The following is a 12,692-nucleotide window of genomic DNA, read 5'->3' as shown; positions in this document are numbered from 1 at the left end:
CTTTCATGTACCTTATTTTTATTGAGTCTCTACAACAGCACAAGTAGGTGGGTAAAGTCATTTTGTCCACGACAAGCTGAGTCTTCAGGGGTTGAAAGAAACACCTCAAAGGCTAAAACTAATAAGTCAAAGAACCAAGCCGTGGAACCTGGGTGCCTTAACTTCAGGTCCCATATTCTTTCCACTATGGTGAGGAATTATTTTTCTGGTTTAAAAAGTTAATTAAAATAACAACAACAATACTAAAGATACTTTCTAGTATTGCAAGAATCATGAAAGATATGAATTTTTAAACTGTTAAACTATCCTTTCTTCTATAATTTCCAGGTATGGAGATCAGGCACTAGTTTTTATTTGCAGATCTGATTTGCTTATGCATAGAATAGTTAAAAGCAGAGGATCCGCCCAATAGCTTTAGCAAATTTATATCTGAATTTATGATCTCTCTTATATTTAATGGCATTCACAAGGTGGCAGTATTTATGAATTTGGAGGAACAAAGCTTGGAAATGTAAACTTTGTAGATTTTCATTAAATAAATTTAAAGACAAAATTAGATAAAAGATGACAGGCTCAAGACTAGGTAGAAATCATTATTAAATTTATGGTTGATCAGGTTCCTGTTAGTTACCCCCAAACTTCTATGTTCCTTACCGTTATACTAAATCAGAAAAGGAGAACTAAAATATTATTTTTGCAATATTTTTTACTCAATTTCTGTCATTATTCTTTTCACCTTTATTTTTAGTACTATTATTTTATCTGTGTGTCCCATTCTCTTTAAAAATCTTTGTTTCCCCACTCTTTCCTCTAGAGGGAGCACTATGGCCCAGGAACATTCAAGAATCTAAAATAAGGAAGTATGCTTTTATGCTTCACTTGTGTCAATAATGGAAAAAATCTTTGTATCAGAAATATTTTTTTACACCTTACTCAAAATTTCTAGAGATTATTCTAGAGGTGGTTCTACTTTCTTATATATGAGAAAGGATAATTTAAGATACTGTTAGGAACCAGTCCTAAAACATTTAAAAATCTGTGAATTTCAGAGACTCACATTATCTTTGAGTTTGGTGTTACACATCTGCTTGCATTCCAGGCTATTCTTAACTTCTAATTTGCATTTTAGATATTTTTTGTACACGAATTACCATGTTTGATAGTATCCTAAAAGAGCTTTCAGCAGCACTATCCTGTAGAATGTTCTGCAGTTGAGTATTTGAAATGTGACGAGTGAGAAACTGAATTTTTAATTTAAATTTAAGTAGCCATCTGTAGCAAGTGGCTGCTGTCTTGGATAGTACAGAGGAGCCTTCAGACTGCAAACTCTCTGTGGTTTGAGATAAGCATGTTCTCAAGCATTCACACTTGCTCAAGAAAAGGGGGGCGTTCTGTTGGAAACTTCTGCTGGTTCTTTTAAATGTCAATAAATTTCCAAGTACATAATTGATTTATGGATACCTCAGTAATAAAATACTTTAGATAGCATCTTCATCTTTAATCACACTGTCTTCCTCTAAACATGGTACCTCTCCAATTGTGTTACCATTGTCTCTTTATTTGTGAATGGCAGTCTCACTAAACCATAGGACTGTCCATGAGCTAGCGCAAATCTAAGCACTCAGTTGGTTTCTCAATAATTCTGTGTTGAAATGCTGCCAGGTCCTCTGACTTCAAGTGTTTTGCCTTTTCTCTTATTATTTAAACTTCTCACGTGTATCCTGAAGCTCCTCTACTATTCTCCCAAAAAGACCTAAGAGTTGGTAAGGGCATGATGGTACAGAGAGAAGTAAACCATCTTTGTAATCAAAATGAATGAAGATTTTTCTAAGTGATAGTTAGAATTAGATTCAGTTATGAGTGATAAACGTCCCCAAATAGTTTCTTGAACAGAGAGCGGTTTTGTTCTCTGGCATATGGGAGTCCTGATGGAGTATCTGTGCTGGTGGTGGCATGCCGCCAGGTCTGAGACCCAGGCTCTTTTCTCGTATTCCCCAACCATGTATGACCTTGACCTCGTGATGTGAGTCAGTAGCATCCATGTTTCCAGGATCAGATTGGATGAAAGGACTAAAAACAAAAAAGCAAAGGGTTTACACATGCTTCTTCTTAAAGAACACTCCCAGAAGCTTCCACGTTTCTGTTTCATCTCTGGGGGACATTAGTCACGTAGGTTTCCTAACACTGTGGAGGCTTGGAGGGGTTCTTTTGTTTTTGTTTTTTTGTTTTGTTTTAAATTCTAGGCAGGTACACACACCTGAATGATTTATGTACTTTAAAATGCCATCCTAATTTCATTGCCATTCCAAAGTAAGGTGTTGGTTTTTTTCCCTTTTTATGTTTTATGTTTTTATGTTTTACCCCCGACATTGATCTCTGTGATTTGTGTTTCTTCCTTCCTTTTAGTCATTAATCTCCAAAGACATAGACTTAAATACATACTATACACAATATTTTAAGTAAAAAATAAAAATGTCAAAACTACCTCCTCCTGTCATTTCCCAAGGTAGATTATTGAGCCAAAAGAGCTCAATAAAGAGCTCAACTTGAGCTATTCTTTTTATCTCCTTGTTTTTAAAACAACCTTGGCTCTTTTTAAATGACTACTATAACTATGCAACCCAGTAATCTTCCTCCTGAAACCTTTTTTGCCTGCTCATTTATTGAAAAACAATATTTATTGCACACTTATGAGCCAGTCGTTGTGCAAAAAAACACAGGGCTTGAAGCGCTCACGGTCCCAGCTGACAGAAATCAGATAAATGGGAGTTTATGAAGATGATGCGGGTACAAGGAGAGTTAAGTGCCTGGGATCTGACCTAGTGTGGGTCCAGTGAGGATTTGCATGAAGGACTTACCAGGGGTGGAGGGTGGAGAGGGAGGGCAGCATTCCAGACCCAGGCGCAACAGTAGAGAGATGAACAGGGTGTGAGATGTTGCTGCACAGAAAGTCATTAAAGATTCAAGAACATTAAAGATTCTCAACTTTAAGTTGGAGCAGAGGAACACTGTAGGAGGGTTCCACAGTAGGTGTGTGAGTGAGGTTCCTGGAGAACTCCTGCTCCTCGTACTGCATCCCATTCAGATGCCACCTTCTCTGTGAAGCTCATATCCTGTATCTGTGCATGTAGTCCTGTGGTCATGGGAATTCTGTGTTGTCACATCTCTGACACCTTCTGGACCCTGTGCTTCCTGGTGGACTCATGCTGCCTCCCTTTCTCCTGAGCCACCTCCATCTCCTCCTCATTGCCCTTTGGCATGTCGTCACCATCATGAGCATTTGTGTTACTATCATCTTTGCATCTCCATCTATTCTGAATGTCTAGTGTCCAGCAGAGTGTATAGTAAATCTATGCCAGTTCATTTAGATTATTGAAGTGTTATAATCACCTATTGTTTATATTTTTACTCAAGGAAATGCTCTCATTTGTGTATTCCCTCATTTCTTCACTTGATTTCCTCTTGATCCTTGATTGCTAGATGTGTTTTTTCTCTCTCGCTTTTGACAGATCCTTAAACAGAGTTACTTAAAACCCTGTAAGCTGGCAGTAGAAATATTCCTGGTATTTATTTATGTAACAAATGCTTACTGAGCTGTGGTGCACTCTTTACTGGGAATGTGCGCAGTGAACAGCAGTACTTTCCTGCTGCTGCATCCTGGTTGAGGGAAACAGTTTAAACCAGGGATTGCTGGTCAGTTGGGGAGCAGCATAGCTGTGAAGAAACCTAAAGCAGCAGAGAGAGAGCAAGCTCGGTGTGAAAGGGCCTTTCAGAGCCTTGCTTTCTGCCTTTACTCATGGAACATTCTGTCTCAAATACTGTATGTTATCACTTAAATTACGTAGGGATCAGCACCTTTGTGAGAGATGAATGGGCATAGCCGCAAGTAAAAAAACCTAAGGAGAACTGTGTTTTGTGTGTTTGCTGCTTTTTTTTAAGTAAGGCAATGAAAAAATTCTTTAAAACTTGTGTGTTTCAGTGATTCTATACCATTTGTTCTTCCTGATAGTGCATAGTAATATTTTCCCCTGCTTTATTTGAAGGCTCTTGAGATATGTCAACAGAGAAACTTTGTGGAAGAGACAGTTTATCTTCTGAGTAAGTAGTTTTCACTCATTTTGGTCCCCATAAACTAAGAAGTGGGATGACAATGTGATTTAAATTGGCTAGGAATTAACTTAGGATTTAGACCAAAGTAACACAGATGTTAAAACCTGTTTTTTATAAGAATTTAATACATGGAAAAGGAGACCTAACAGGTCAGTAGAGAAGGAAGAGTTATTTAATAAATGCTGGTGAGGAAACATACTAGTATTGTGTAATAAACAAATATATTGGCTTATATTACCACCATCTTGATAGAAAATAAATAATGTTCATTTTCAAAAATCACACCCTAAATAATGGAGGGAATGCAATTGCATATCAGAGTTTTTGAAAGAGAAATTTTTAATTTGATATAGCTGTCAGTTATCCCTGGTCCTCTTGTTCTTACTTCTACATGTATCATGGTCTTTGTACCATGTATACCAAGAAAAAGAATTTAATATCTTTTTAACATTCCTCCAAAATGAACCACTTGCATAAAAGCATTGTAGATTCCAGAAGATTTCCTAAGGAAGCTCTATGCAGATTTGTACCTAAAACAGAGGGTTCACATTAGGTATTCCTCCAGTGTCTCTTCTCTTTCCTACACCAGTAGGGTTTTTCCACTTTATGTCTTTCCCTCCTGCAGCACTCGGCCTCATTGGCTCCTTTGGCCTCTGTAGTGAAAAATAATTCAGATCTTCTGATTAATGTGTATGCATATTTGTGGATGCTCAACAGCAAACCTAAAACTGTTCATCAGTTCTAGGGCCTACCTTCCTTAGGAGAAAGTGTTTTGGGACAGTTTTTTTATTACTTACATTCTTGTAGTTCTAATCACAGTCTCAAGAAGTAGCTCATCAGTTTACCTCTTCCAAAGAGAGTGCCTCCCAAGAAATACTCTAATAAATTTTTGTCATAATGTTATATTGTCTTGGAAGCAGAAGAGAACGTATAAGGAAAATATAGCATCCTTTCTAAGTTATAAAATCTTAAAAATCATATACACATTTTTAAAAGATGAAGACTTTATGTCTTTAAAAGATTTTATGAAGACAAACTGTGGGAATAATATTTGTAGGAAAAGCAAAATGCCATTGAAAATACAACAGATGGGATATAATTTTATTCACAGGCCAGCTGTTATCATTTGATAATGGCTGCCTAGAGGGAGAAGGACTCAAGATTCCTTACTAGTTCCTGCTGTGGGCCAGGGGCCAGGGATAAGGTGATAGCCCACAGTCAGGCAGTTGCGGTCCTTGCCCTCAGTAAAGCATTCTACGTGTACTACATTAAAAACTCCTGGACATTGTTATCAGAACCATTAAAATGCCAGTAAACCAAAGAGCAAAATGTGTCACGGTAATTAATCAAATACAAGCATAGTTGATAAATTCTTTTATTTCATGAGGGTTATTGAAAGGTTTTCCCATGAACTTGGAAGAGAAGGAAAATGAGGTAGCCCTCTGATCATTCAGTTTGCAGTTGGCACACGCTGTATCAGAAGAGCAATATGCAGAGCTACCTAAAGAGACAGAAGGACTTCATGGCCTGTCTTTATTATTATTTTTTTAATTTATTTAGTTTTTTAAATTTTTAATTGAATTTAATTGTATGACATTGGTTAATAAAATTAGATAGGTTTCAGGTATACAGTTCTGTAATACATCACCTATATATTGTGTGTTCACCACCCCAAGCCAAGACTCTGTCCATCACCATTTATTCCTGCTTTACTTTCTGTTTCCTCCCTCGACCCCCTTTTCCATCCCTTCATCTTTTTTTCACCGAGCCTTTTAAAAGCCTTAATTGTATCTGGGTGTGAGGTCATTCAAAAGAAATATAGGCCTATGAGAAGGAAGTCAGCATACCTGGGTTCAGATTCCAGGTCTGCCATTTAGTAGCAAGTTACTTACATTTCTGTGTCCTCTTCTATAAAATAGAAATATTAATATAACATACCTCATGGGACTTTGATGATGATGAAATGATGTCATTTGTGTGAAGCACTTAAATGAATACTCAGCGCACAGAACACACCCTGTAAATAGCAGACATTTATTTTACCATGTTTATGCTAGTATCACATAAGAAAATAAGCTTTTGTCTTAGCTTTCAAACTGTGTGAACAAATTAAGAGATACGCTGTTTCTTTAACAGTACCTTATTAAAAATGTCCTAAGTGAAGTATTTCACACATCTTTGCTAGGCCGAATGGGTAATAGCCGAAGTGCCCTGAAGATGATCATGGAGGAATTACATGATGTTGATAAAGCGATTGAATTTGCCAAGGAACAAGACGATGGAGAGCTCTGGGAAGATCTGATTTTATACTCCATTGACAAACCACGTAAGCAGAAAAGCCAACTGCTGTCACAACTTTCTTCCTCAATATAGCCAGTTATGTCTAGAGTAAGAATTATCTGAAGACACACTGAATTAAAAATATAGTCAAATATCTATAATTAAAAAAAGGCCAAGCACATTGTAACACTTTGTAATGCTACTCCTGTGTAGGGAAGCTTGGAGCCCCTTCACTTTGTGTTACCTGATTGTGATGAAGAACAAGTGGTTAACCTGATGATATTAATTGTGTCCCCATGAAGCATATTTTTACCTACTGTACCGGAAATATATCTGCTAGCCCTCTGCTTGACCATTTGCATTGGGTCTCCCATTTTGGAAAGAAACAAAAGCAGTCACCTAACCCAAGTTCTCTTTTGAAGACAAAAGAAATGATTGAGAATCTAGCAGTGGTGATGTAAAATCTCCCCCCTTCTGTTTTTTCTTTTTTGGTAAGAAGGTTTGTCTGTTTCCAAATTTTCAAATTCTGGAAATTGCTTTTATGACTGTCGTTTTAATAAAGAGGTATAAGAAGATAATGTTAGTGTGACAAAGTAGTAGTGTAAGGATCTTAAAGGAAGCAAAGTGGTTGTAATGTTAACACATTAGGAACTGTCTGGCCTGGGTTTGAATTTAGATTTGTAACTTGCGAGCTATGTGACCCTGGAAAAATTAGTTAACCATCCTATTTCCCATTTCTATAAAATGGAGACAAATAACATTCCAACCTTGCAGATAGCTGAGCCATAGTAAGTTCTCAGTAAATATTAGTTGCAATCCTTTAACATTGCAAATGATATTCTGAAGTAATCATTTGTGCTTTGTTTTAAATTCTTTAAATTTAGCTTCTCCTTTATGTCACAAGGAAAGTAAAGGAAGATTAGTTCTTGAGAGTTAGAAATTCAAATTTGAAGGAAATAGTTTTATCTTGAGTTACTTTTGGCTTAAAGTTGCATTATACACATTGCTTCTTTGTTGTTTTCTGTGATGTTTTGTAGCATTTATTACTGGCTTGTTAAACAACATTGGCACACATGTTGACCCAATTCTACTGATTCACCGTATCAAGGAAGGAATGGAGATTCCCAATTTGAGAGATTCCTTGGTTAAAATCCTCCAAGACTACAATTTGCAAGTAAGTATTCTTACTTGGAGAAATAAACATGCTAAGTGAGTTGATTAAATACTGGATAAACATTTCTAGGTTTATTTTAGGTATCAGTGAAATAATTCTACTTGCTACTTATATTTTATTTAGGCCCAGATATTGGAAAACTGTCCAAGTAGAGAAACTAGAATGATCACCCTTTAAGGAAGCCACCTGATTTTTAGCCATCCCCAAACTTTCTCTTCTTGTTGAGCCAGCATTCGTACTTTTATGTAGTAAATAGAGTGTGGCACTTGGGAGGGAGTAATTACCATGGCCGTTCGATCAGACCACCTACACCATTGTTAAATAGAATGAGTGTTAGGTCCATTTGAGAAAATAAAAAAATATTTTTCAAATAGTTTGATAATTCTCTTGAAGCCACTCAGTAACCTGTTGCCTGAAACATGTTAAAATACAGGATTTTATTTAACCTTTTGTCTGTTTTGTAGATGAGTACAGTTTTTTTATCTGTAATAATATAGAATGTGAGATAAGAGCATTAGAACCCACTATTTTCATATAAGGTAATATGCTAATTACATAGTATCTTAATCTTTTTTATTTTTTCTTTTTAGAGAAGGGTGTCTGGGCTAACTAGCTGTTCACTCACCCACTCACTTATTTATTCGTAGCCTGCCTCTTTTTTAAAGATTTTATTTATTTATTTATTTATTTATTTATTTATTTATTTATTTATTTTTAGACAGAAGGGAGGAGAGGGAGAAAGAGAGGGAGAGAAACATCAGTGTGCGGTTGCTTCTTGCGCTCCCCCCAAGGACCTGGCGCACAACCCAGGCATGTGCTCCTACTGAGAATCAAACCAGTGACCCTTTGGTTTGTAGGCCAGCACTCAATCCACTGAACCACACCATCCAGGGCCTAATCTTTCCTTTAAAAGGACTATAACAGTTATTTTTTTAGGATGCTGGTAGCTCCCATAGAACTATTTCAAGGATATTTCTTTAACAGTTCAGACTATTTGTCTAATTTATTTGAAAATGAGTTTTTGCTATAATATGGATGAAATTGCTTTCCTGGAAACATGAAGATTTTTTCAGGTAGAGCTGAAAGATAGAGTTTTGGGAAGAGAAATGGATACTGGACTAAGTAGGGAGAGGGGAGGATCAAGATGAGGATTTGTGGGCCTGCAGTCACTGTGAGGGGTGCAAGTGGGGCAGCCTGCTGAACTTGGGTGGTGGCCTCAAGTAAGAGGCAGAGTGAGAAGGAGAAGAAATTGAAGAAGATTATTGGCACAAGAAGAGAGGTGAGAGATGTAAAGGAGTGAGAGCTGGAGGGACAAGAGCTAGTGGCCAGAGTGGGATATTGTCACATGAACGTTTCTGGAGTCATTGTGAACATGTTCAAAAAGTGGGATGAAGGTAAAGGTCATTGGAAGAATTAGTGGAGAAGCTGTGAGGGCACAATGAGTCATCCAAATGGGCACTGAGGAAGGGGGAGCGGGGGCTGTAAGGCAGGCCGCATTCTCAGTGGACTGGGAACTTAGCCGCACAGCCTGCAGGTGACTATGGTGTTACTGGGTACAAAACTTTAAAGAAGAGGTTTCCTGAAGACAGGATGTAAGAGAACAAAGAGCCCTCACTCAGGAGGGCTTATGGGAAATCAGGGTCCTGGGAGAAAAATGGGTTAAGGCAAAGGAGTAGAGGGGCCAATTCTATGAAATGTTCCAAAATATACAGCTATTTATTGACAGTGGAATTTGGAGGTTTGCAGATGACCCACGGAAAGGAGGTCAGAGGGGGAATGAGAAAGTCAAGGAAAGAAAGAATAACATGGGAGTGGGTTAATGGGTGAGGAGAGGTGGTGACAAGAGGAGCTTGCATTGTGCAGCGCCAAAGGGATGCAGAAGAATGATCCAGGCTGGGAATAAGTCACTAATTCTGAGGCTTAGAGTTGGGCTTTGGGTGGGTGAAGTGTTTTTAAAGTCCGACTTTATAAAGCTCTGGGTATGAGTGAGCTTGATAATGGTCTGTACTCACTGGCTCTTAATTACCCCTGAGTGTGCTGGGAGATGCTCAGTTACCAATCCAGTTGTGTGAAGAAGTCATTTAGGTGTTTCCGAACAGTTCTGTTCTACCCTGAGGAAGGTGATGAAATAATTACCCCTTCTATCCTCCAGCTATAGTGCATGCAGCCTAGCCTGTGGGTTGAAAAATGTGTTGCTTTTTCCCCAGCCTACAATGCCTACAGAAATCTCTAGTAGATCCCTCTTACTAGACTCTTAATCTAGAGAACCAAGGTCATGGACACCACTGGGTCTCACTGCTCATTCATTTTTTTGAATAAATTTGCATAGTTCTGAGTCAGCAGGAATAAAACTAAAATTATTAAATGAAAAATGAATTCCATATAAAAAAATTATCCACTAAAGCAGCTGTTAACCCAACATTTTATCCTCTTAATTATATTTTAAAATGTTCTGAGAGGTTGTTCTTAAGATTCTCTGGAACAAAGTGGAAGGGACCCTCAGAGAAGATGGCAGAGCCTCTGGGAATCCACTGGAGTTCCAATGTCTTATCAGAAGATGCAGAGAGAAAATGCTCTACTCAGGCAGATCAGAGAATTCCAGGGTGTACTTCCTATTTAGATATGAAGAATGAATTTAGATTTTTTTCTACAGAAAAGGCTGTTTTATATTAACAACTATTTCTTTCTCTAGCAACCTATTTAGGGATCACCATAATAACAACAAAGCTATTTATAAAACATTTTGAAGTTTCCATAAAGATTTCACATACATGTTTTAATTTGGTTCTTTCTAGTCCTTTGTTTGATAAAACTGTAGTTGATTTTCACATGTTTTGACAGGGTAGAAAATTGCCAACCCGGTTTCCCCAAAATTAGGGGGAAATTTTGGAGCTCCCTGAATTTGCAAGAATATGGAACATACTTGGTATGGGAGGGGGAGGCAAGGCCAGAAGGGGTAATGGCCCTAGGTGGGATATTAAGACCCATTCAATAAACATAGGGACCCATGGTCAAATGTTAAAAAAAGGCTATCAAAAGGCTTCTCAGCACCATTTTTTTTTCTGATATGCCTAGGAATCTCTAAGGGATGGATTTGCAATAGAATATGCAGCATTTTAAGAGAGAATGTAGAGAAAGTTCTGGAGAAAAATTTTAAATGGACATCTCTTCTGGTTATAAAATCTCATATTCCCTAAAATTAAACAACTGCAACTTAAGGTTAGCATTAGGCATGTTAGATGTCAATGGCATCCTTAAAGTTAAGGAAATAATAATCAACCACATTATTAATGTTGAAGTTTTTAAAATGTATTTAACTTTTTTGGTTTTATACCTTCTTATGCTGTTAATATAATGATTCACCAAATTTTGAAAGGCTTCATGAAGTCAGTAAGATAAAAGTAGCCCTTATCATACTTCATAAACTTAAAATGGATCTAGACCTGATTTCAAAGACAGATAACATTTATTTTGATATAAATTATTTACAAAACAGTATAGTATAAACGGTATTTCCAAAATATAGCCACAATTTCCTAGTTGTTTGTATGGTATAAATTTTTACACTTTAAAAACATTTATTTTATTTATTTAGTGTTTATATTTATTTCTTTTTTTCCCCCTTAAGCATAATTGTACTGAAACACTTCTGTTTTGGTAGACTTATTAGCCAGTCATTTCGTCCTCATAGTGGTCCTTAAGGAACTGTTACCTCCATTTTACAGATGAGAAGACTGAGTTTAACAAGGATAAGAGCCTTGCCAGTCTGGGAAACTGATGAACTAGGTTTGAACCAAGGTCCTCTGATTAAATCTTGTGTATTTCTCACTATTTGTTGCATTGGTCTCTGGAGAGGCATGTCCTGGCCAGTTATAACAGAGGAATATCCAGAACTGGCATAGAAGGTGAACAGGCAGCCTGTTATCTTTAAAAAGCAGTGGACAGGATATTTGCAGACCTGAAATGTAGTCATGGCTTTGCCACTAACAAGTCTGTTGACCTTGGGGAAGGTGCATAAACTTTCTGGATCTCAGTTTCCCATTAGTTTAAATCAATGTTTGTCCAACATGGCTACATACCAGATTATCTGAATTTTTTTTTTATTGACTAGATATAGGTACCACCCTAGGTGTGCTGAGTTGGAATTTCTTGGAGACAGCCAGGGACTATGTTCTTAAACTACCTTGTTGAAGTACACACTCGGCCTGTCTCTGAGATACTGTGCATTGACATTTAGGGACCTCAAGAATAGATGATCTCTAAAATATCTTCTGTCTCTCAGGTTCTTAACAGAGTCATTTTATAAACCCACCTTTATAGAGTGAATGTTAACTTAATATCTCAGTGTAAGTCATTCCCAGTACTTTTTTTTGGAATCTGTAACAAAATGGCTTAGATTTTTAGGTATTTTTTTTCCTCATTAAAATCCAGACCTTTAGGCTTTCTTTTTCATGTACATGTCTGTGTGTAATTTATGTATAAATGTGTACATAGATCTGTTCCTGGAGTTGGTTCCCTTTAAGCATTAACTGTACACAGTGGTGATGAAAAGTGTCAGAAGCAATGCTGCATCCCCACCACTGCTAATGCTGGGTACATGTGCACAGTAAACCACTGTGTCTCACTACCACCGTGAGGCATGTGTTCTGGAGACAGAATGCAGGTGTCTCTGGAACGCTCAGTAACTTGGACATAGTGAAAGTATAATTTTTTTAAATGACTTATGCTTGTTTACAAATACTTTTATTTAAACATTTGGGTGCCTGCTGTATCAGATACGGTACTGGATACTAACAAGGCTTCCATGTAATATCTCATAGATCTGGAGATGAGTAGGATGCAGGCCTTGCTCAAGTGGTTCATGATTTCAATTAATATTTCTGAGAGAAGTAAAAAGCTTAAACATTTGTATTTTATTAAACTTCACACACACATACATAGACGTAAACTGACTCCAGATGTCTCCATGCCTATCAAAGTTATTTTCTCACATTTGCTATGATTCCCGTATTTCTTTATCATTTCTCAGATTTTTTACTTTGAAATCAGAGACAAATGAATAGAGAGGAAATAGTGACTTCTTTCTTACCTGTCCTTTTTGGGAGACACATTGGTTTCTTTTGATTCA

The 12,692-nt window shown here is 37.2% G+C and overlaps 1 protein-coding gene across 3 annotated transcripts in view; it reads left to right on the top strand.

Annotated features, from left to right (window-relative positions):
- VPS41 (VPS41 subunit of HOPS complex) overlaps window positions 1-12,692 on the top strand; it is a 208,942-nt gene that overhangs the window by 172,479 nt on the left and 23,771 nt on the right. For all 3 annotated transcript variants that reach the window (XM_054564168.1, XM_054564169.1, XM_054564170.1), the window contains 3 exons: window positions 4,044-4,098; window positions 6,296-6,436; window positions 7,428-7,564. In XM_054564168.1, the coding sequence (XP_054420143.1) occupies window positions 4,044-4,098; window positions 6,296-6,436; window positions 7,428-7,564 (333 nt within the window). The remainder of the gene's footprint in view (window positions 1-4,043; window positions 4,099-6,295; window positions 6,437-7,427; window positions 7,565-12,692) is intronic.

The sequence above is a fragment of the Pteronotus mesoamericanus genome, unplaced genomic scaffold, assembly GCF_021234165.1.
Source record: "Pteronotus mesoamericanus isolate MK-2021 breed Mesoamerican mustached bat unplaced genomic scaffold, CSHL_Meso_final scaffold_85, whole genome shotgun sequence".
Taxonomy (NCBI): Eukaryota; Metazoa; Chordata; class Mammalia; order Chiroptera; family Mormoopidae; genus Pteronotus; species Pteronotus mesoamericanus.
Note: the sequence above shows the minus strand (reverse complement) of the source record. Positions and strands in the feature narration are given on the sequence as shown.